Source organism: Pollicipes pollicipes, unplaced genomic scaffold, assembly GCF_011947565.3.
Source record: "Pollicipes pollicipes isolate AB1234 unplaced genomic scaffold, Ppol_2.1 Scaffold_4219;HRSCAF=4965_pilon_pilon_pilon, whole genome shotgun sequence".
Lineage (NCBI taxonomy): Eukaryota > Metazoa > Arthropoda > Thecostraca > Pollicipedomorpha > Pollicipedidae > Pollicipes > Pollicipes pollicipes.
Genome location: NW_023596448.1, coordinates 4,434,308 through 4,459,122, shown reverse-complemented (window position 1 = coordinate 4,459,122; position 24,815 = coordinate 4,434,308). Strand labels below are relative to the sequence as shown.

The 24,815-nt window shown below is 60.8% G+C and overlaps 1 protein-coding gene across 1 annotated transcript in view; it reads left to right on the top strand.

The window, feature by feature from the left end:
- The window catches only part of LOC119095693 (casein kinase I), a 32,626-nt gene extending 10,311 nt beyond the window's left edge, over positions 1–22,315 (top strand). The window contains exons 5-8 of the mRNA XM_037218549.1: positions 19,358–19,586; positions 20,062–20,232; positions 21,439–21,587; positions 22,064–22,315. Coding sequence (XP_037074444.1) covers positions 19,358–19,586; positions 20,062–20,232; positions 21,439–21,587; positions 22,064–22,315 — 801 coding nt within the window. The remainder of the gene's footprint in view (positions 1–19,357; positions 19,587–20,061; positions 20,233–21,438; positions 21,588–22,063) is intronic.
- Positions 22,316–24,815: the final 2,500 nt, after the last annotated feature.

The window sequence follows — 24,815 nt, the reverse complement described above, 5'->3', positions numbered from 1 at the left end:
GGCCATTGAGGACGGGCGGGCCTGCCCGTGTGTGCGGTGCGGAGCTGGCGTACCGCCGCCGCGGGGGCGGGGTGCCGGCATCGGTGACGTCACCGCTGCCTGCAGTGACCGTCCCGGACCCCGCGCCCGTGGTGCCGCCCTCACCTGAGCTTCCGTGACGCTCCGGGCGCCAGCCCGGCCGCTGGGCGACCGGCTGGGCCGCTGGGCGACCGGCGGGGCCGCTGGGCGACCGGCCCGGCCGCTGGGTAACCGGCCGGGTCGCTGGGTAACCGGCCGAGCCGCTGGGTAACCGGCCTGGCCGCTGGGCGACCGGCTGGGCCCCTGGGCGACCGACCCGGTCGCTGGGTAACCGGCCGAGCCGCTGGCCGTTGGCCCGGGCGGCCAACTGCAGAGGTCGGTGGTGCTGGCAGCCGTACGGCCAATGGGCTGTGTGTGGCTCGGAGATGCTGAATGGTAAGCTGCTGGCTACGCTCCGCATGCACCGACGTACGCTTGACAATGCATGTGCCAAGCGGAATGTGCTGCCCAACGCCAGTTGCAGACATCATTCGTCCTCATGTCTGCGTGATAGATGCAGCCGCGGCCTTATTTGTCTTCGCCATGAAGGAAACGGCATATTTAACTCACGGAAGAAAAAGGCCTCGCTGCCTTTGTCGATGGCTCCGCGGTGGGAGCAAAAATCGTTCGGCGGTTCCGGTTGGATGGGTCCTTATTTGGGAGGATTGTTGTGGCGTGATGTTTGAGGATATCTGGCGGCGGGCCGCGCAGGTCGGCCGCTCGGCGCTGCAGCGGTAAAGCGGCGCGTCGTCAGACAGATCAGGGGCCGCCCCACGTCTCGCGCCGGGGCGGTGCACTTCGCGTGCAGACACGGCTCGGTCGGAGGCGTGTTCGCCTGTCACGCGGCACCTGCGGCTTCGATGCCCGACTGGCGCGATGGCCTCGGGCGCTGATGTGACCAGTGTAGTCGCCAGTGCGTCACAAGGGGTTGTGTGACGACGTGCGCCGCTCAGCATATGACCCGAGGTAAGCGATCCGTGAGCTGTTGCCGATCAGAAGGCTGTGCCATGCGGCTGGCAGCGGTTGCTAACCAGCACGTTACACTACGGGACGATGAAGCGGCAAAATGACCGCTGCAGTCGGAGCGCCCATAAAGCCAGATGTCATCATCGGACGTTGAAAAGGCGCACGCTAGTGGCCTGACTTTTGCGGCAGACCGCCACATCCACGCTAGTGGCCGGACTGCTGCGGCAGACCGCCGCATCCACGCTAGTGGCCGGACTGTCGCGGCAGACCGCCGTATCCACGCTAGTGGCCTGAGTGTTGCGGCAGACCGCCGTATCCACGCTAGTGGTCCGACTGTTGCGGCAGACCGCCGTATCCACGCTAGTGGCCTGAGTGTTGCGGCAGACCGCCGTATCCACGCTAGTGGCCCGACTGTCGCGGCAGACCGCCGTATCCACGCTAGTGGCCCGACTGTTGCGGCAGGCCGCCGTATCCATGCTAGTGGCCCGACTGTTGTGGCAGACCGCCGTATCCACACTAGTGGCCCGACTGTTGCGGCAAGCCGCCGTATCCACGCTAGTGGCCCGACTGTCGCGGCAGACCGCCACATCCACGCTAGTGGCCCGACTGTCGCGGCAGGCCGCCGTATCCACGCGGCGTAAGATCAGCAGAGCTGAGGAAATCAGCTGAAAACTTATCAAGCCTCTACTGCACTCTTCCTCGGGGAAGGTCCGGAAGCAGGAGGTATTTATTTTTGCCCTTCGCACCGGGTGTACCTGATACACCCGCGCTTTCTACCTGGAGAGCCAGGTGGAGGCACCGGCCTGTGGATGCTGCAATAGCTCACCGACTGTTATCCACCTCTGAGTGGACTGCAGCTCCCTCGGCGATGAGAGGGTACGCCACTTTTGACAGTTTAGAGTTTTGGCGTCGCTAGCAAGGGGACCGTTGGAAGTCTGATGTTGACGATGTACTTGCGTGTTATGTGATGCTGGACTTCAAGTATTGATATGCGGCGGTCTCAGGTTCAAACACCTCTACGGACTGGATTCCCGCTCTTTCAATGTACGTATTAGTTGGGCGATCGTATAGACTCAGTACAGATGAAGTGTGAAATGATCTTTGGAGTTGGTACACCCGAAAATCACCAGTCAAATCAATCCAACTCCGCTGGAGGGCAGGACTGTTACACTACTGCGCACACTAACGGTAGGGACTGTACATTCGATATTTGCTCGTAAGCTCTGCAAATGTAATGCAGGAACCCTGGACGTTACGTACAGTGATTCACCGAAAAGGCGCGTCGGTCATGAGAGGTATGTAGGTCACCGATGACACCAAGCCCGGGAATTCTGCCAAAGATTGGGAATGTCGAACTTCTAGAATGCATCTTGTCCATTCATAGTTGGATGCCTAACCTTGCCAAGTGTCGGAGCGGGCGTTGACCTTCATGTCACCGTCGGTCATGGCTGTTGGACCGCGCCGGTCATGGCTGTTGGACCGCGTGGCCGCGGGGCTGAGATTGAGGTCGTAAGTTGTGCAGGCCGCCGGCCGTCCCCAAATGGTGACCAGATTGAGCGTCCACCCCGCGGTGTGGCGTGAAATAATGAGCCCATGGGGCAGGGCGTCCAGCTATTCCGGCGCGCGCTGATGGCTTACACCTGGCTGGCGGCGGTGGCTGGCGGCGCCGGCGGCCGTCGCTCGCGGCGCCGGCCGCCGTCGCTCGCCTGCCGAATCGGGGCGTCGCCGCGGCGGCCGGCGGCCGGCGGCCGGCCGGCGAGCCGGGCCCGGCTGAGTCAGCTGGCGGCCTGCTGACGTCAGCCGTCGGCCAGTGTCGGCGCCGCGGCTCCAGCGACTGGCTCGGCGGCGGCCGACGCCGCCAGTCGGGGCGCGGGCCGCAGATGGCCGGCGCGCGCTCCAGGGAGCTGTGCGCTGCCGCCTCCGGCTCCCCCGGGCCCGCAGTGGGCGGGAGCCCGGCAGAAACACCCGCAGCTGACCGAAGAGAAGCGGCCCTGTGGCCAGATGTACCGGCCGGCCGGTCCGCGCGTTGATCTGTGACGTGATAGCGGTCGCCGATATATTGTGGCTATGACTGATGGTGCGGGACTTAAACAGGTTCGGGGGGGGGGGGGGGGCGATCGTCTTTCTAGATTCTGGGTGAGCGAGATGACATGCTTCCTCACCACGCATGCCATTTTGCATGGACCCTTTCCATTGACGTCTTGTTGCGTCGCGTGCGTTCGGGACACGCCGCGGGGTCGGTGATGGTCGGCGACTGTCATGCTGTGGCGTCGGCGGTGCACCGCCACACGACGCTGCGATGGGTGGCTGGCCCGTCAGTCGGTCCGTACCCGGCAGCCAGCTGTCTCTTCCCCGTGTTGGGAGGCGACGTGATCCGCTGGCGATGCGGGCGGAGGCGACGCGACCCGCTGGCGCGCCCGAGCGGCAGCGGGTCGCGGTTTTAGTCGTGTGATCCCCCACCGGGCGGACCGCAGCCCGGCTCCGGGGTCAGTGCCCCCCCCCCCCCCCCCCGGCCGCGGCCGGAGCCGCTGCCGGTGCACGGCAGCCGCCAGCCGGCCAGCTCCGCGGACTGTTACCGATGACTGTCGCTTCGCCAGGCCGGAGGGTGAGCGTTACACCTGGTGCGGGGAGGGGCGGGGGTCGTCGGTCGGAGGGCGGGCGTCGGTCGCACACGTCACGGTTAGTACCGGGCCGGCCGCAGGACAGGTGGGAAACCGCAAGACACGTGTGCGAAGTCGGGTCTTTGCTCCTTGGCACGGTAGCGTTTCGTGGCGCCGTGCTGACAGCGGCTCGGCCAGCGGTGGGCCGGTGAAGACCGAACGCCGCCGGCCCAGTACGGCGTGTTTCGGTTCCGGCGCTCGGGCCGTAGCCCACGTGGGCCGGCGCCTCGCGCCCAGCTGCGCGACGGCGGGCCAGGAGCCGAGCTGCGCGCCGGCGGGCCAGGAGCCGAGCTGCGCGCCGGCGGGCCAGGAGCCGAGCTGCGCGACGGCGGGCCAGGAGCCCAGCCGCGCGACGGCGTCCGTGCGGTGGAGCGCCGCAGGCAGTGGCCACCTTAGCGGCAGTACGTGGGAGGGCGTCAATGAACCACCCACTCACCGGTCACGGCAGACGCGGAGCGGCCCAGGCGGCGGTAGCGCCCGGGTCTCCGGCAGCGACTCAGACAGGCCGCCGGACCCGGAGACGACGGAGCAGCAGCGGCCAGCCGGACCCGAACCCCGGCCCGGCCCGACGGCGTGCCGTGCGGTGTTGGTGATAGCGGCTGGCCGACGGCCGGCGACAGACGCGCACTTCGGGCTCCCGCACACCGCGGGCTCCCGCGCACCCCGGGCTGTCGTGCACCACGGGTTCCTGCGCACCCCGGGCTCCCGCGCACCCCGGGCTCCCGTGCGCCGCGCGCTGCCGCGTACCGCGGGCTGCCGCGCACCGCAACGCGGGCTGTCACGCACCACGGGCTCCCGCCGATCGAGGGAACGCGCTGACGACACCCAGCAATGCGCTCCTAATGCGGCCAAGGCTGCAGTGCCTGCCCTCGGCCTTAGGCTTCTCGGAAAATTCAATGTCTTGTCAGTAAATTGGGAGGGGCGAGCTATTCCGACGCGCACTCTCAGCGACTTAGCCGCTGGCTCCAGTGCAGTAATCAGCTTGGATATTATTGGGAGCGCTGGCGAGCATTTGTGCTCATTGTCAGCATAGTTGGTCCAAACGCCATCGAACGGCGTGGTCTGACCATTACGAGCCACAGGTCTCACCAGACGCGCCCAGCGTCGCTCCGCATGCGCGTCCGTTAACAGGTGCGGGCGGCTGTTTGGGACGTGTTCGGTAGAGCTGGACGGCATAGGGTTTTACGTGGAGTTGCGAGGGTCTCACGCCGTCCGGCCCGTTATGTCAGTTCGCGGAGAGCCGGACGGCAAAGATGCTGTTTGTCAACGAGCCGATGACATGCCGGACGCGCAGCCTCGCGACATGTGGTGACCGATGACGTGTTAAACGTGCGGTTTGGTCTTTGGCGTATGTATCTGGCAGTTGTCCGCCTGTAGTCGGGCATGCCTGGGATAAATTGCAATTCTGAGGACGTGCAGTTGGTCGTGACAAGTGAGCGTATAAGCTCTTGGTTACCCCCTTCTCCACATTTTAGTGTTCGCAATCTACGATAAAGGTGGACAAAGCTATGTTATTCTGGCAAAAATATATATGGATATCACTTTGTGCGGCACTGGTTCCGCACCATCATATTTAGACATTCATGTGCGGACCCCAGGCCCGGAAGGCCCAGATCACCACCACAAAGAATCTTCTGCGAGTTTTGTCGAACTCTCCCAATCAGCACCAGGCTGGAGACATGCCGCTGCGCGTCAGGTGACCCCACGAGCGCACCTGGCAGCGATCTGACCTGGCTCGTTACGGGGTGCTGCCGGCTGCTCTCCGCGCCCTCAGTGGCCGGGGTGGCACCGCACTAGCAATCGCGAGGCAATCGGAAATATAAACATGTAAATGGGAGCCAGAATACATGCAGACATACACGCATATATATATATATATATATATATATATATATATATATATATATGTATAACTGTATATATATATATATATATATATATATATATATATATATGTGTGTGTTTGTATGCATGTATGTATAGAAATATGAAACACAATCGGAAATTGCATGGAGTGGATCGATCCGTATTGTGACATTGAGACGGCCCCGCAATAAGAAGATGAAGACATGTGTCGACGGGACACACGCGGACCGACCGAGCGTCACGGTCGATGAGAGTCGAGGCAGACATCCGCGGAAATGACAAGATTGCGGCGCGTCCGACATCTCTGGCCCTCGGCTAGTATGTAATAATGGATGTTGCCTGTCGTGCGTCCGTCGTCACGTGTCCCTGACAGCGCCGTGGAGCCGGCGGCCGTTCTACGGCTGGCCTCCGCGGTGGTCAGGGGTCCGCGCCACAGCTGAAGCCTCTCTCTGAAGACGGCGGACGCTCGGTCGGCCGGCGACGCGCCGTGTCGGGCTGACTGCAGCGGCGGCAGCTGGGGCCGTCCCGACCCGTGGCGGCTCAGTCCCAGCAGCGGTGCCTGCCTCACTCGCAGCTGGGGCCGCCCCGTGGCGGCTGGGTCCCAGCAGCGGTGCCTGCCTCACCCGCAGCTGGGGCCGTCCCGACCCGTGGCGGCTCGGCCCCAGCAGCGGTGCCCGCCTCACTCGCAGCTGGGGCCGTCCCGTGGCGGCTGGGTCCCAGCAGCGGTGCCTGCCTCACCCGCAGCTGAGGCCGTCCCGACCCGTGGCGGCTCGGTCCCAGCAGCGGTGCCTGCCTCGCTCGCAGCTGGGACGGCGCCCTCCATGGCTCACGGCTCACGGAAGAGCGGTCTGTTCCTAGAGGGTGGGGACTCAAATTATCATGCACAGCAGCCTCGAATGCCGTCATGTAGGCCCAGCATCAAATGGGACACTTGTTTAGGAACGTGTTGTCGTGCTCATGTTTAGTGACGAAATCCGACCGGACCCATTTCGAGCTATCCATATTGGTGAGGCGGGCAACGGCACTGACTTGTCTGGCGCCGGTGTGCATCTGGAGCATTCACTGGAGTTGACGCCAGAATCTAAATGCGTATACAGACACCTGCATACCAGACTTTTCTAAAATGAATACTTGTATTGGTCGTAGGCTTCCGAAGTGGACAGTCACGATGCACCGTTCGTGCGCATTGAAATTTCAGCAGTTATACGTTGGCTGACATTTTCCGGCTTGCAGCGGGCCGCAGTGACGTCACGGATGGGCTGTTATTTCCGGCGTGCTAAAGCGCTGGAATAGCCGCCCGTTGTCGTCTTTTCCCACCGGTTGAGGAGGTGGTGACCTGGGGAGGCCGAAGGGTGAGCGTGGGGTTCCCCCACCTGCGCGGTGGGCCGCTCCGGCGTGGGGTTCCCCCACCTGCGCGGTGGGCCGCTCCGGCGTGGGGTTCCCCCACCTGCGCGTTGGGCCGCTCCGGCGTGGGGTTCCCCCACCTGCGCGGTGGGCCGCTCCGGCGTGGGGTTCCCCCACCTGCGCGTTGGGCCGCTCCGGCGTGGGGTTCCCCCACCTGCGCGTTGGGCCGCTCCGGCGTGGGGTTCCCCCACCTGCGCGGTGGGCCGCTCCGGCGTGGGGTTCCCCCACCTGCGCGGTGGGCCGCTCCGGCGTGGGGTTCCCCCACCTGCGCGTTGGGCCGCTCCGGCGTGGGGTTCCCCCACCTGCGCGGTGGGCCGCTCCGGCGTGGGCTTCCCCCACCTGCGCGGTGGGCCGCTCCGGCCTGCTCGCAGTGCCGCGTGGGCGCTGCAGAGGTCTGTCAGGGCGTCAGCAGGGCTGTGCTCGGTCGGTGTTCCATGGACGAGCCAGCTGGTCGCAGTGCCGCGTGGGCGCTGCAGAGGTCTGTCGGGGCGTCAGCAGGGCTGCGCTCGGTCGGTGTTCCATGGACGAGCTAGCTGGTCGCAGTGGACGGCGAGTACTGTTGCGATGCTGGCCCGCATGGTCACGGCATATGACTGTGTTGACGCCACTGGATTATTGTCTCACGTATAGTGGCTATGTGCAGGCTGTTTACAACATCGTAAGTTGCTGTTTTCAACTGTGGTGGCGAACAGAAACCCAAAGATTCCCGTCCCTTAAACCAAACTGCTGACTGGGCACGTATGCATGGTGTCGAACAGGGCGCGGTCGAAACCGATTTTGCCTAATGCACGATTGCCCCTAGTACTCACTGCCAGGGTTGACATCGGCGCTGGCCCGGTCGGGCAGCTGGTCAGGACAACCACGCGGCGCCTCCGTGGTGATGGTCAGACCGGCAGGGCTCTGCGGTGCGGCGACTGCCAGCGAGCGGGCGCGGCCGGGCGGGCGGCAGCGCTGCCAAACGTGCGCTCGGTTCCGGCCGGCGGACGTCCTGCATTCCCGGGCCGGCGCCGGCGCCACTCGGCGGCTGCTGGCGTCTGTTTATCGGCGGCGCTGCCCGGCTCCGCGAGCCGAGGCGGGCGCGCGGCGCCGTCGTCTGCGCCCCCGGTTGGCTTTGATCGGGCGAGCGTGTCAGTGCACGGCTCGCAGGCGGCGCGCGCGGCTGATGGCCGGCGGGCCGATGTCGCGCCGCCGTCCGCGCGCACCGGCCGCGCCGGTCCGGACCGCGCCGAGTCGCTCGGGTGCGTCCGCCGCCGCCAGCGGTACGCGCGCGCCGCCGTCCCACTGGCCGGGATGCGGCGGTGGGCCGCCATGACGGGCGCAATGCTCGCCGATGAACGACCTCAGAAGACACTGAGCGCCCGTCCTGAGCACTGGAGCACATCCTGTTCAGTCGGCCGCGCCCGGGGCCGCCTGTCTGCCGGCGTCGTGCCGGTCGGAGCGGGGGACGTCGCGGATGGTGGTCTCCCACGGGGCCGATGGGGCCGGCGGCTGACCGAATGCTGGGCAGTACCTGCCGGAGAGCGGCTGACCGAGTGCTGGCTGTACCTGCCGGAGAGCGGCTGACCGAGTGCTGGGCTGTACCTGCCGGAGAGCGGCTGACCGAGTGCTGGGCTGTACCTGCCGGAGAGCAGCTGACCGAGTGCTAGGCAGTACCTGCCGGAGAGCGGCTGACCGAGTGCTGGCTGTACCTGCCGGAGAGCGGCTGACCGAGTGGTGGGCTGTACCTGCCGGAGAGCGGCTGACCGAGTGCTGGGCTGTACCTGCCGGAAAGCGGCTGACCGAGCGCTGGGCTGTACCTGCCGGAGAGCGGCTGACCGAGCGCTGGGCTGTACCTGCCGGGGAGCGGCTGACCGAGTGCTGGGCTGTACCTGCCGGAGAGCGGCTGACCGAGCGCTGGGCTGTACCTGCCGGAGAGCGGCTGACCGAGCGCTGGACTGTACCTGCCGGAGAGCGGCTGATCGAGCGCTGGGCTGTACCTGCCGGAGAGCGGCTGACCGAGCGCTGGGCTGTACCTGCCCGAGAGCGGGGCGGCCTGCGCCACACCGCCCAGTGTCCACCAGGGGAGCCTCGCCGACGTCGGTCGGCCGGTGTAACGTCAGCGAGGCTCGGCAGGCACGCACGTCTGCGGCCCGGCGTCCGACGCCCGCCCGCCCGCCCGCCCCTGTTTACGTCTCTGTCGGCTCCCGACCAAACAGGCGGGCCCGCGGCCGCCGCCTCCCCCAGCCGGCCATCACAACAGGGGCCGCCGCGTGGCGTCGAGCCGCGCCGCCCGGCCGTGCCAGCGCCGATGTCAAACTTGGCAGCGAGTACTCGGGGCAATCGGGTCTTACGCAAAATCGGGCCAAGGCTTCCGCGACGCGTGCCGTGAGGGGCGGGAGAAGGGGGGGGGGGGGGGCGTTAGACTGGAGCGGCCGGACGGTTACCGTGGGTCTGTGCGGTGCGGTACCGGACAAAAGCCGTTCGGTCAGCATTGTTAGGCAATGCTGGCAGCCCCAGACACGTCAGCCCTACAGGCGGTCGAGAAAAGCTGCACTCATGGCAACCACGGCGACGCCATCAACGTGCCCGTTTTTATCAGTTGTTTTTGTTTTACTTTGCGAGATTTTCCCTTGCTGTCCCCGCAGTCGTGTATTTCCGGAGGAAAGTCAACCGCTTGGCGATCATATCTGACGGCTGATGGCGTTAATACCGGTTTGCGAGACACCAAAGCTCTGAACGTTTGGGCGCTCCTGCACTCAGCCAGCAGCCACCCCGTCTCTCAGCCTTCCTCCGCCGAGCCTGGACAGAGGAGCTTCGATTGCAGGCCAGCGTGTGGCCGGGGGCGTTGACAGTCAGTTGGCCGCTGCGTTAGGGAGCTAGACTGAACCAGGGCCGGGCCGCGCCATGGCGCTGCCCGACCCAGTAGCATCTCCTAGCAGCAACTGTCCAGTGAAGTGGAATTGGTCTGCCGAAATGATGGGTGGCAGGCGTATGTTCAAGAGGACTCGAGTCTCTGAGCTTTCCCTGAACAAAAACAACATACGGTCTTTATTTCTGGGAGTTGGACGGTGAGGGACGCCAGCGGAGCACGTGTGCGTGTGGCCAGGTGGTGAGGGGGCTGCCGGCCGGGGCCCAGCCGGCGGCCGGTGACCGATGGCGCCATGACGTGGCGCCGCCGGCCGGCCGCCTGAGGCGGGCTTCGCTCCACGCCCGGTCACAGATAGACGCCATCTCGGCTGTCAGGGCCGCGTAGGCCGCGGCCGTCGGTCACAGGCAGGCGGCGCGTTCCTGGTGACGTGTCCGCCCTGGTGACGTGTCCGCCCTGGTGTCCGCCCTGGTGACGTGTCCGCCCTGGTGCCCCCCCCCCCCCCTGTCCCGCCCTGGTGTCCGCCCTGGTGACGTGTCCGCCCTGGTGACGTCGGCGCCGACCGGCTGGCCGGCGGCGCGGCCGTGTCGACTGACGCCGGACACGCACCTGGTTGTAGTATTGACTGGCGGCGCGACGCGGCGCACCGCCGCCAGACGTACTACGGCCGGTCGATTGTCAACTGAGTGGCCTGGCGCGTCGGCGAGAACGGGCCGACGCGGCGCGGCGCCGGCTCCATGATGCAAGGTCTCTTCGCAGAAGACCTGCGCTCCGGAGGTTTATTTTCCTGTGTTCAAGAGGCCCACGCTCAAAGGCCTACTTCAGGCCGCTCAGGAGGCCTCCTCTTTCAAGGGACCCTAGCTTAGGAAATATGACCTTAAAAGGCCCAGTTTCAAGAATTTCACCATGAGGCCCATTTTCGATAGACTTTTTTCAAAACGTCTTTTAGAATGCCCACGTTCAGAAGGCATTTTTTCACAATGTGCAATTTCAGACAATTTGTTTCAGAACACATACTTCCAGAAGCTATGGACTCAACAAACGGCCTGCTCGGGAAAGGGCTGCACTTTTGAACGCCCGCCTGTATAGGCGCGTGTTCAGAAGGCCCACTTGACGCGCTGCGGCGCAGGGGAACCTGGGCAACGCGTTCCCGCTAAGTTTTCCAGGCTTGTTGCGTTATGTCTATGACTTCCCTTGGACAGAAACGCCGTAGGGAGTATCGCTCCAATTTCTGACCTCGCAAGCTGGACAAAAGCAAGCCCTCCGAACACAGATGTTTGGAAATGAAGTTTCCTGAGCGGAGGACTCGTGCCTGGGAGGCCCCCTAACGACGTGGTCTCTGGAAGCACTCATCTTTACACGAGCACGATGAAGCACAGTCTGAACAGTCTGAATGAAATACAGTCTCAAGCAGTCTGAACGGGGGTACCTGAGATTGGCCTTCGGAAGAAAGGGTTTTTGAACGGGGGATTTTGAAAATGGGCCTACACCTCCAGAGGTGTTATGTGGACGTATACCGTATGCAAATTGGCTTTCCGTAACCAGGCCTCCTGAGGATAAGCCGGGACAACTGAAAGTAGACATTCCGAACACATATCTTCATAGGGTAGGTCATAGGCCTCCTGAAAGAATGCCCTCTGAAAAAAGACCAGAGACCTCGCGGGGAAAGGAGAGTCCAAAAGCAGGCTCCGTTGCGGTGGGAGCGATTTGGCAGTGCGCCCGAACAAGCCAGGTGAGGTGTGGGGCACGCGGCTCCGACGGCCGTCGCTGCTATCGACCTCTGAGCGGGCTGCCGAGCGCCTCAGAGGCCGGGAGTGGACTGCCGAGCGCCTCAGAGGCCGGGAGTGGACTGCCGAGCGCCTCAGAGGCCGGGAGTGGACTGCCGAGCGCCTCAGAGGCTGGGAGTGGACTGCCGAGCGCCTCAGAGGCCGGGAGTGGACTGCCAGGCGTCTTGGAGGCTGGGAGTGGACTGCCGAGCGCCTCGGAGGCCGGGAGTGGACTGCCGAGCGCCTCAGAGGCTGGGAGTGGACTGCCGAGCGCCTCGGAGGCCGGGAGTGGACTGCCAGGCGTCTTGGAGGCTGGGAGTGGACTGCCGAGCGCCTCGGAGGCCGGGAGTGGACTGCCGAGCGCCTCAGAGGCTGGGAGTGGACTGCCGAGCGCCTCGGAGGCCGGGAGTGGACTGCCAGGCGTCTTGGAGGCTGGGAGTGGACTGCCGAGCGCCTCGGAGGCCGGGAGTGGACTGCCGAGCGCCTCAGAGGCCGGGAGTGGACTGCAGAGCGCCTCGGAGGCCGGGAGTGGACTGCAGAGCGCCTCGGAGGCCGGGAGTGGACTGCAGAGCGCCTCGGGAGGCCGGGAGTGCGCTGCAAGACACCCTGCCTGCTCATTGCCGCTATATGGTGCGGACGGCCAGGGTGCCGTAATACCGGGATGCAGCACGCGGGCCGGGCGAGGACGGGAGTAAGGGCTGGGCGAGGACGGGAGTAAGGGCTGGGCGAGGACGGGAGTAAGGGCCGGGCGAGGACGGGAGTAAGGGCCGGGCGAGGACAGGAGTAAGGGCTGGGCGAGGACAGGAGTAAGGGCTGGGCGAGGACAGGAGTAAGGGCTGGGCGAGGACGGGAGTAAGGGCTGGGCGAGGACGGGAGTAATGCCCGGCGTCTGGTCAAGCGGCAGCAGGTCCGGATTGTGCCTGGCTCGAGCTCGCATTGCACTGGCCAGCGACTCGTTTTTGCTGATGTGGTTTGTCCAGTTTTATTTCGCAAAAGCGCAGCCTTTTTCGGCATGCGTGCACCACATCAGCCATCGGCTACTGCTGTTTCGGGACGATTTGTCGTCGCTTCAACGTTTGCTGCGACGTCAGTGAATACGAACGGCGAGCGCTCCCTATCTGCCGATGATCTCCCTATCTTGTCTGCTGATGACTGCCGGCGCTTATCGCGTCACCTGCCGTATCGGGCGTCGGATGTCCGGGTCGCTGAGCCGTGCTCGAGCCGAGCGACCGTGCGCGGTCTGATATGTCACGTCTCGAGCTTCGAGAACGCCGCCTCCGGCCCGCTCGGCCGTGGAGAGGCAGCTCTGTGCTGGCTGGTGAGCCGACCCGTAGCGTAGGCAGCGAAATGTGCCGCGAGCCGGCGGACGGTGCGGCCGCGTTAGAGCGGCCCGGTTGGCTGTCGGCGGCCGTTACGCCGCGTTATCGGCCGGCGCCCGGCGTTAGAGAGCTATCGCGCGCCGCGGTATCCCGCCAGGCGCAGTGCTCCAGATCCGCTTCAAAACCGCAGGCAGCTCAGCCGGATGACGAAATAGAGCGGGCTTTGTTTTCATAAGTGTGTGAGTGTAACTTTCACCCCAGATTCTTTGCCAACGGGCTAAGTCCGTCCCACTTAGGTAACTTTGGACATGCGTATTAAATGGAATGCACACCTGATTTCAGGCGTTTCCTTTTCTAAGATCGATGAGATGGGTGGAGGGGGGGGGGGGGGGGGGGCGGGGGAGCAGGAGGTCTGAACTATTGAAGTTAACTGAAGTTGACTTTCGTCCCCTTACCTACCCTTAAATTTGATTTTTCCCGGGATTTTGGACACTGATTTACGTCCTTGCTATGAAAAGGTCGATTTCAAAGGTATTTGGTCCGTTCCAAAATTGTCTTGTCGTTAAGGAATGGCTTCTCATGTGAAGCCAATGTGATGGTGGTAATGCAGATGTGTGATGAGGCTATTGATAGGGTGTGTTTAGGACCTAGTGCATTAGTAGTTCAGACTTGCTGCGTTTCATTTGCCCATTATCCCTTTTGCTCATGTGCATTGGGTGATGGGAAGAGCTTAGGAAAGCAGTGAGGGTTCAAGTCATCATTGGGGCTTAGGGCCCCCTTCTCGATAGTATATAGAAAGTATACGATATATATATATATATATATATATATATATATTTATGCATCTCGATATATAGATGTAGTATATATAAAAGTGACACTCCTGCCTGATTGATAAAAGGAACGATTTGAAGCCGGCGCGATGGCCCCGTGTCTTTTAACTCGTTTTTTATGGAATTGACGCAACCTAAACCCGATCATCTATTTTCTACTTAACGTTATCACACGGTTGATCACTAATCGCGCGTTGGAAGAGGTCAAATAACGTGCTCACCATCTGCTGGTTAATGGCTTCAGGCTATTGCCTGCTGGCTACTGGCTTGTTCAGACCGTGGGCTATTTTCGAGGCGTGACCTTGTGTGATCTCGGTCTTGAATTGCTTACGTCACCATTGTCATGTTGGGTTCGTGATGTGACAATTGGTGTCGGCCAGGCTGACTGAAATGTCAGCCAGCAATATTTTTTATCTGGTGTGATCCTGACCGTGATCTATCTTAGCAAAGCTCATGCGTGTTGATAGCGTTGATTGTGTTACATCAGCTTCTCAGAGACATTAAGTCACAACGTTGACCTGCAAGTCATTCAAAGAAGGCCTCGCGGAATGAATATTTTCCATATTTTCGGCGTGTAGTCATTTGAAGGCGACATCATTCTCAGTGATATGGTCACTCAGTATTGGGAAACTAAGGCTACCTGTTGAGTTGTAGAAAGGTTTCAGACTCATTTTGCCCGAGTTCCGTTATGATTGTGTGCTTCAGGCTTTGCCTGCGTACGGCCAGAGAGGACGCCAGCGCCACTCACACGCTGGCGCAGGGTAGTTAACACAAGCTCACCCGGTGGTCGAGGGTTGGCTAGGACTGATGTAAAACGTGGGGTGTGACGCACAATTGTCCGATGCCCAAGCAACACCGGATATGATTGGATGGGTTTTGCCTCTTCGCTCCTCAAATGAATGGTAAGTTTTAGTCGTCCTTTTCTTAAGGGAAGCCATGTAAAGTCGCTCATTGTTTAGCCCCGGACAACCCGTTCCATGCAGATCTGGAACCTTCAGTTCCGGACTACTGTGGTGTGATATTAGTCCTTAGGCGTAGCGAATCCCACGCTATGCCTATGTCGTTGGTATCTCGGCGATCGAGGTACTTACTGCCATGCTGACGGGAATGTTCTGTGTTTCAAGATCAAAGCTAGCGTCAGATATGCCCGAAATAAGGTCACTTAAAACTGTTGATGTACTTTAAGCGGAAAGACTACTCTAGACCACGCAGTATCTCTATGTAGCGAATGTATTTCTCAATACGTCACTTTTTATTGCGTCATGGAGCGTTTGATGTTGAGGTGCTGCCAAATTGTCCGTGCGAAATTAGCATCCTAACACTCATTTGTAGTACGGAGTCTCCAAAGAGGTGGCCGCGGCGATGCCAGAGGTGTTTGCTAAACCAGATATCGTTATTTGCTCGTGTTTTAGCCCCTTCTCGTGATGTTCCTGCGTACTTACCCGTAAGTTTAAGGTGTTGAGTTGCATTCACGTGCTCGGTTTTGGCGCTTTTCTGAAGTTGGTTGACTACAGGTATCCGTAACTGTAAGATGTTGACTGGTAGTAAAACATTCACATATGTCATTCTCAGTTATTCAATTACAAGTCATATTTCTGTACCAACTAGGGAGGGTGTCCAACTTCTTGTATCTTGTAGCAATAAACATTATTTGTGATTGAAACTTGCACAGCCTGCACAGTATTATTGAGAGCCAGTTGCGTCCGTCATGTCTTGAAATCGTACTCACGAACGTCAGATGTGAGAAACCCGTCTATCTCATTCTCTGTGGTCTTGAACGCCGCGTGGCCAATGGGGCGGCAGGATGGGAATGACATGCTATGACGTCAGGCCCAAAGAACGTTGAAATAGTGGCACGATACGGTCGGCACATCTTAACGGGCGTGCAGCTCAAAAACTAGTGGGTTTTAGGTTTTACGGAGGGCAGGGTTGTAAACTGCAACGAATTATCTTCAAAATGGTTAGTGCAGTTATGTGTTGAGTGCTCCCCATGCAAATGAGGAGCACTCGCTTTAATCCAGACAACTGACCACGCCTGTCCGGAGACATTATCGAACGTCGCGTGAATGATTAATTTCAGCGGCATACATTACTACAAAGTCACAGTGTGGGGAAAAGCCACCACCGTTGAATGCGGCGCCAATTGCACGCACTGTATCGTGCCCACAGTTTTGTAGATAGAGGATTGAACGTTTCAGTGCAGCACGGTTTTGAAGTGGATGTGGCCGCCTGTGCGATGGCGCGCAGCCGGCGAGCGACGTCCTGCGGCGGCGGCCTAGAGCTGGGCTCGGCGTGGGACTCAGCGCAGCAGGCTCGCAGCAGCGGCGGAGAGCTGGGCCCGGTGTGGGACTCAGTGCGGCGGGCTCGCGGCAGCGGCCGAGAGCTGGGCTCGGTGTGGGACTCAGCGCAGCGGGCTCGCGGCAGCGGCCGAGAGCTGGGCTCGGCGTGGGACTCAGCGCGTGCGGCAGCGGCCGAGAGCTGGGCTCGGCGTAGAACTCAGCGCTGCAGGCTCGCAGCAGCGACCGAGAGCTGGGCTCGGTGTGGGACTCAGCGCAGCAGGCTCGCGGCGGCGGCCGAGAGCTGGGCTCGACGTGGGACTCAGCGCGTGCGGCAGCGGCCGAGAGCTGGGCTCGGCGTGGGACTCAGTGCGGCAGGCTCGCGGCAGCGGCCGAGAGCTGGGCTTGGCGTGGGACTCAGCGCGGCAGGCACCCAGATATCTTCCCACATTTCAAGCAAAGCGAAAGCGAAAGGTAGCACAGTGCACCTTTTATCGAGCGAGAGGTAGCGCGGTCTTTCGTTGGCCATGTATGCTCCCATTATATGTGATCGAAATATATGGCCGGCCGCAGCGGCTGGGTATAGGAAGCTGGAGTGTCATGCATCTGAGGTGTTCAGGCTCGCGGCCGTGGACCCGTACCATTTTGCCGTGAGATGTCAGCCAGGAGGCCGCGTCCCCGGGCGCTGGCGGCCGTTTGCCACGAGAACTGCGTGAAAGTTGGCGTCCGGGGCCGGCGGCTGCAGGTGGCAGGGCGTGCGCGGCTCCCACGGTCGGCAGCGTAACGGGCGGAGGCCAGCGGGCCGCGTCCCCGCCCGCCTGCCGACCCGACCCGACCCGACCCGACCCGACCCGACCCGAGCAGAAAGTTAGACGGACGGCTAGCCGGAAACTGGATCGTCTGGTGTATGGCGTGGCCCGCGGGCGATGCGTCCGCTCGTGGTTGGTGGCACTAAGTCACGCTCATGTCATGTCGGCATACCACTGTGGAGCACTACCATGTAGCTCTGAGATGGGCCATGGCGGGCGCGTTTGCACGTGGCGTTCCATTAGGCCATGAAGTGAAAGCGGCAGACGCCTTGCTCATGTACGACTGACCGAGATATTGCTGGTAACGGAACTAACCTAACGAAGCTTTTCAAAAGCTGATCTCTTAGTGATCTCTTTTCGGAGAATGTTCTCCCTTAGTGATCTCCTTAAACGGCTGGGTGAAGCTTGCCATGGTACCATCTTGCCGAGCGTTCGCCGACATGCGGCGTGCAGCGGTCGCGCGCGCGCGCCGGCCCGCGCCGCGTGGACGCCGCCCGCGCCACTCAGCGGTGTTTTCTGCCGTACGCCGCCGCCGGCCGTGCCGCACCGATCCCCGACGAGTGGCCGCTCCCCCTGGCGGCCGCCGCGCGGTCCGTTGCGTCACTGGTGACGCCCGGCCGATCCCCTCGGAAGCATGGCGCGTGAGTCAGCTGCCGCCCTTGGTTGCCTTTCTATACCAGCTGGCGGCGGGGCGAGCGCGCGCCGCCGGCAGTCCGCTCCGTTGCGTGTGGCGCCTGGAGGACGCGCCGCGGCAACTGGCGGCCGGCGGGCGGCCGCCGGGAGGGGGCTCGCACCCGGCCGCTCGGCTCGGCATGGCTCGGCTCGGCTCGGCTCGGCGCGACGCGACGCTGCATGGCCTGCTCCGGCTACCAGACTGGCTTTCGCTGGAAATTCGTGACCATTGCCGTTCAACAAGGCACAAAGTCGAGTGCGTCGTCCTGTGTCTTAGGGACGCCATGAGGTCCGCTCGGAGTGGTGGAGTCTGTGAAAGTCTCGTAGGGCGCGAGTTGGCTCCACGGAGGGATTTATGCCATCAGTGCCTTGTGATAAATGTCTCGCTTTATCACAAGTAGCATGCCCTACGTTCCGACGCGAGCCACCTAACTGGTTCTTTGCTCAACTGGCGTGCCGATTTGAATGGCCGCTGTAGGTACTGAAGGGTCTGCGTCCTGGCTTCGCGCTGCAGTTTAAGTCAATGCGTAAATTGTGCCACTCAGTTCCGTGCATGATGATTTTAGAATTTTAGTTTTGATGCATTTCTCCGTGGGGGAACAGTGGTCTGCCACACAATGGTAAATGCTAGCATTTCCTTGTCCAAATCTGAAGAACTTCTAGGTTGTTCCTATGCGCTGTAGGTTAAATCATGGGCTCTAAACGCGTTTTTATCCATTTGCCCTTTCATCAGCGCCCGCGCCTTTGCAAGCTTTGGACTTGCTCATGCGCGTTACCCTCGTCAAAAAAGCGCAGTTTGTTGCGACAAATGTTGATTGGTTTTTGTTGGTTCAAGAACGTACTTCTCGATACCTTAACCGTACTACGATTACTTCTCGGTGTCCAGAATGGCGGATGTTTTGCGCTTTTGCCGGAATTTCCACGAAAAAGTGCTGTGAGGCCTGCACAGGAAGCGGAGCTCTGGTTGCGTGATCCAGATCCTGTGACCAGTTTCCTTGAGAGTGCCGTGCCTCCCTTCCCCCATGAGACGCGGACGGTTGTCTGGTTTCCATTCGCTGAGCGGCTGCGACATACGGCCGCTGCAGGTCTGCTGTGTTTTCTTACCAAGCCGGCGACCGGCGAGTCGACCGTGACGGAGCGTGGGAAAAAGGCGGCAGGTTTGTCCGTGTCCTTGCCGGTGTCCCAGTGCGCCGTCCATTGTGAGCGGGAGCCGGCGGCCGGCCGGCGCCGGACCGTGACGTCACGCAGAGCCCTGGTGACGGCGCCCACCTGACCGGCGCCCAGCCAGCCCCGCCCCGCTCCGCCGACCCGGTCTCCACACACCACCGGTCTCGCGCAGGTCATGCGGGGCTGGCTGGAGATAAATAATTTGAATCGTTTGGTGGGCTTTGCTGTTGTCGTGTTCTGGCACGAACCCGGTCTTACGCCCGGAAGCGCCTTTACCGAGTCAATGTCAACCCGGGGATTTACTTTTTAGGTTTGTGGTCAGGCAAGGTCTGGTGCATTGATGCCTTTTTTCAGTATCGGTTGCATGCCATCATGTATGTATGTGTCATGTCATGATGTCATGTCATGTATTAGTCATGTCATCATGTTTATCATCCCAATAAATGCCAACGATCGGGAGCTAAAGGGCAAATGTTATCCCACTCACGCCCTCAAATGCTTTGGCGCATGTAACGAAGCAGGTTATGTCCCACGTGGGTCGTAAGAAACTCTGATCCTGACTTGTGCACGTCATCCGCGTCTCATCTACGCTACTCCTGACATATTGCTATTGTCGGTGGCTGGTTGTTATCGCGGGGATTTTGCTGGGAGCCAACGCACCGTGTCGAGTTTGACTGCTGCCGCCATCAGCTAACGCGGGTGTTTCTCCCACTTCAGATCACACGCATCGAGTACACGCATTCGCGGAATCTGATCCACCGCGATGTCAAGCCCGACAACTTCCTCATGGGCCTGGGCAAGAAGGGCAACCTGGTCTACATCATCGACTTCGGCCTGGCAAAGCGGTTTATCAACGAGAGGACCCACATCCACATTCCGTACAGAGAGGACAAGAACTTGACAGGAACGGCACGCTACGCCTCCCTCAACACTCACATCGGCATCGGTTAGTTGCCACTTGCCTCAGGCCCGGGTGGACTTGCGTGAGACTGAAAATGGACCGCCTGGTGTCATTGAAGACCTCTGGCGGAAAAGTTTCCTCGCAGTACGCTTGGCTGTGTAGATGAAAAGTGGTCAGCACTCATTGAAAACAATTCTGGGGCCGGAAAACATTGGCCGCGCAAGATGTCATGTAGTGCAGGGTATGACGATCGTAAGGCGGGGATTTCATTGAAATTTGCCGAAAACAGATGGGGAAGGTAAGTTGGATTATGTATGCAAAGCTTCCGAAATGTTATGTTTCGCTCATGTACAGGTGTTTTTCAGTAAGCAGCAGTGTGCTTAATTCTCCCCACCGGTGGCGAATTCAAACGTTAAAACGGTAATATATATCCCCTCTTTAATATCTGGCAAACCAGTTGTATCACGTATGCCACATCGTTGTAAGGATATCCACTGAAGACTGTCCGTGTTTCCTGCAGAGCAAAGTCGAAGGGACGACATGGAGTCACTGGGCTACGTGCTCATGTACTTCAACCGAGGCTCGCTGCCGTGGCAGGGCCTCAAGGCCAACACCAAGCGGCAAAAGTACGAGAAAATCAGCGAGAAGAAACTCACCGTGCCCATCGAAGAGCTCTGCAAGGGGTTCCCAGGTACGGCGGTTGTAGTCCAGCTGTGGGAAGAGAACCTCGCGGGCGTCAGGGTGTCTAATTTCTGTGATTATTCTATTCATTGTGCCCGATTTGCTCCAGTTGCGGGTCGATGCAAGGACTGCCACTCGTTGGGTAAAAGCTTGGGTAGAAGAATGGCTAGAAGTGGTTCAGAGTGACTACACGTGGCACCTGTGTCGTTCAGGCAATCGAGTCGTTTGTGACCTGTTCTAGCTCTGTAAAGACAGATCGGTCTCGTGTGCATGCCGTTCCAGTCCCGTCATACGAGGAGTTGGAGTTACGCTCAAAGTTGTGGCGTTATTGATTTACCTTTCAACGCTACATTATATCGTGACTGTTATCCACCTGCGCCAGAAGGTTTGACACGAATGCAATGCCCCTGTTTGGTGTTTGGCGCTATAACCGTCGATTTCCTTTGAACCTTGTTTTGCACCAGACTGGGTTTGTTCTCAGAATACGTGACGGGATGTATTAAACTTTGTGCTATCCTTGTTAGCATAAAACTTTTTTTCCCATAGTTTTTTGTGGGGTCGGGGTTGAATGGGATATAATCGTTTTGGTTGCAATTAAAAAGTTACGGCAGGACAGTCCGCTCCAAGTCTGCGAAAAGGTGTTGTCAAAATCGGACATCAAATGCATCCTTCATCTACAAGTTGCGGCATAACATTTAAGCTGGATCTGGAGGGAAGCTAGGCTGGCGCATGCTGACGCCTCGTCGGATTTGTGCCGGTACAGTAACCTGAGTGACGGGGCCTCCAGGTGGCGCCGTTCCTGGCAGTGTGTGAGCGGAGGCCAGAACGTGGACAGGGCCCGCCGCACCGCCAGCGTTTGCGTTGGTCATGTGACAGGCTCCATGCTGGACTGTAGAGGACGTCGTGCGGTGCACCGGTGTTGGACCATACACTGTTTCAAAGTTGCAGCGGGGTATGCACGTTGTGCACCTTCCCTTTCTGTCCGACACCTGGTGACCTGGTCACGCTCACCGATCACGTCCGCCCGTCTGACCTGTGACGGCCCGCCGCCCTTTCTGTCCGACACCTGGTGACCCGGTCACGCTCACCGATCACGTCCGCCCGTCTGACCTGTGACGGCCCGCCGCCCCTGACTGTCCGACACCTGGTGACCCGGTCACGCCCACCGGTCACGTCCGCCCGTCTGACCTGTGACGGCCCGCCGCCGCTGCCGCAGGAGAGTTCACCGCCTACCTGAAGTGCTGTCGTGCCCTGTCTTTCGACGGCCGGCCGGACTACTCGTTCCTGCGCCAGCTCTTCCGCACCGTGTTCCACCGGGAAGGCTTCACCTACGACTACGTCTTCGACTGGAACATGCTCAAATTTGTGAGTAGTAGCGCATTTATCGTGTCAATTTATTGTCGTGCTGTATGCCGTTTTTCACCAAGACCGTTGGGATTTTCTAGAGAACAGCATACATCAGCGTTCACGCGATGTTTTTTTGTGCCTCTTCAGCGTCTCAGTCGACGTGGCTATAATACTATTGAGTTTCTTTGGTTCGCCTGCTGCCCATTTCAGCCAAAACCAAACTGTGAGCGTTTTTTGAGCTGCATAAGCCGTCGTTTAAGCATACAGGTACAGCCGTCGGGATCCGTTCGCTGCCGCGGTGTGCTGTCCGCTGTGCTGTGGCTGTTTGGGCCGCACAGCAGTCGTTCTGCGGCGATGGCCTGGGTGGCCGCTGTGCGCGGCTGTGTGGCCGCGCAGCAGTCGTTCTGTGGCGATGGCCTGGGTGGCCGCTGTGCTGTGGCTGCGGAGTCGGTGCGCCGGGCCGTCCTTGAGCTGACGTTGTCGGGTGTGGACAGGGCGGCTCGAAGAAGACCGAGAGTGAGGAGCGCGACCGGCGCCACCGGAGCGGCCACGCCGGCGCGCACCGGCTGGCCGGCGCGTCGCCGGCGCCCGCACCAGCCGCCCTGGGTGAGTCCGCCGCCGCCGCTGCCGCCGCCCGCCGATCCCGCTCCTCTCGTCCGCCGCTCCCACTGGACCGCCCTCCGCCTGAACCACCGCCCGAACACTGCCCGAACACCGCCCGAACACGGCCCGAACATCCGGGCTGAGCCGCCGACTCGAGCTACCGACGCGAGCTGCCGACTCGGCCGCCGCCGCACACTGGTGGCGAGAGAGAAACGGAGAACCAAAGACGGACTCATTAGAGAAGGAGTGGGGTGCCGCCGTGAGCGCCGCCCACCCAGCCGCACATCTGCCACGGGCCGCTTTTACCGCCCGCTAATCGATGTAACCGTAAATCGCCGATGCTGCGACTGGTGACACATGGTCTGAAAATACAAATCAACCACGTATACCTCTGTTCTTTTCCTGCTGTCCTGTCATGCCTTCCGTAGGCTACCCGCGCCTCCCTAAATGCTGGTTTTGCCCCCAAACGAAGGGCTTGATTCTCGTGACATGCCCCACCTGTTTCGACTCGTGAGATCGTGCTGTGCGTGGTCCGAGGCCTCTCGAGTGCGCGCTGTAAAGTGCACCGCTCACCTCCGCTCCCCTCGGGCGATCTCGGCCCTGGACGGCCGGGCATCTGGTGCCGCTCTGGAGGACTGGCCACGTCAGCACTCTGCCAGCCGTCGCGCGTGCTGATACTGTCCCCTGGCCTTGTCAACACCTGGGGCGCCTGGCGCCACGCCCGCCCCGGACGGCCCCAGCTCCGGACCCGTCCGGGTGGTCTCCTTGCACCTGACGCCTGTTCTGTCCGTGGCGCCACGCCCGCCCCGGACGGCCCCAGCTCCGGACCCCGTCCGGGTGGTCTCCTTGCACCTGGCGCCTGTACTGTCCGTGACGCCTGCCCGCTCCTGGCGGCCCCGTCATCCGTCCTGCCGCCGACGGCCCCAGCTCCGGACTCCGTCCCTGTGGTCTCCTCGTACTTGACGCCTGTACTGTCCGTGACGCCTGCCCGCTCCTGGCGGTCCCATCCGTCCTGCCGCCGACGCTCCCGAGCGGCCCGCGTCGCCGAGCCGGGCCGGCCGTGTAGCGCCGCGCCGCGGAGGACCAGCGGCGCTCCTGACGGCTGAGGGCCGCTGGCGAGCCGACCGACCGGCCGCGGCGTCTGCGTGAGTACCGGCGCCGCCGCCCGCCCGCTGTCGCCCACTAACGCGCGACGAGCCCGGCCAGGCCCGCGTCCGTCGGCCACGCACGCGCGCGCCGCGCCGCGGACGTCCCCGCGCGCCGCGCCGTGGACGTCCCCGCGCGCCGCGCCGCGGGCGTCCCAGCGCGCCGCGCCGCGGGCGTCCCAGCGCGCCGCGCCGTGGGCGTCCCCGCGCGCCGCGCCGTGGACGTCCCCGCGCGCCGCGCCGTGCGTCCCTGCGCGCCGCGCCGTGGGCGTCCCCGCGCCGCGCGCGTGGACGTCCCCGCGCGCCGCGCCGCGGGCGTCCCCGCGCGCCGCGCCGTGGGCGTCCCCGCGCGCCGCGCCGTGGACGTCCCCGCGCGCCGCGCCGTGGGCGTCCCCGCGCCCACAGCTGTGTGCGGGACTGCCGTGGCCGGACATGCAACCGAACGCATTTCTCCGGGTGGAAAACTTTGTTTTGCTGCATTATCGCAATCTAGATGCAGATTGAAATATGTTGTATCGTAAGACAGCGTGGGTATTACCCATCTGCGCAGAACTTGATATCATGCAAGCCTCATGAGAAATGCATGTATGTGCGGGAATTTCGTATGCTGAAATCTTTCTTTACGTTACGTTTGTTGCTGTTCAAATGACAACTCTTGGCAATGCGTTTGGATACCTACGTTTTTTACTACGTTTTTATATGCAAAAGAACTTTGTGAGCCATTTGCAGTTGCATTTTACAGGCCTTCCTACCGTATGGTAGCGCAGACTTATAGCCAAACGATTGTGATTAGAATATATATATATGCAATATATACTCGGTAGGCTGTTTTTGACTGCTCAACCTCACGGTTCAGAGCAGATTTTACTTGCAGAATGAGCCTCGAGACTTAGAGAAATATACTCAAACCTGAAGATGGCAGACTGAAAGAAACGGGTTCCACAGCTGCGAAGGCGTCGCGCAGTCGTTGGGCCTGGTTTGGCACCCCTCCTGGGTGGAGCCCTGGTGACGCCGCTGATAAACCGTACCGTATCAGAACATATCCTCGCGCACGATAAGCCCATCGTGCTCGAAGTCACCGTTTTGCTGAAGGGGCATGCATTTGGTGCACAGGGTGATATTCTAATGCCTCTTCTTTTGATGAAGGGGCGTGCATTTGCCGCACAAGGTTATGTGCTAAGGTCCCTTCCTCAGTCCAGCTATCGCACCACCCGGATTTTCCGGAGCAGGACAGTTTGATGCCAGATTTGTGAAGCGCGGAATGTCGATGTACCATGACGAGCGGCATAAATGTCATTTCGGTGTGCGACCGTAATGGCTATATTTATTGGCTTTATCGGCTATTTTTAATATATATGGTGTGATCATCTATACACCGTCACGGCTTGGTAGAAATACTTTAAGTGTGTCAGCATAAATTTGGTTACCAACCGATGCATATGTGTTTAAGTGCACACGGAATCAGCAGTACGCACACACGCTAACTTCGGAGATTGCC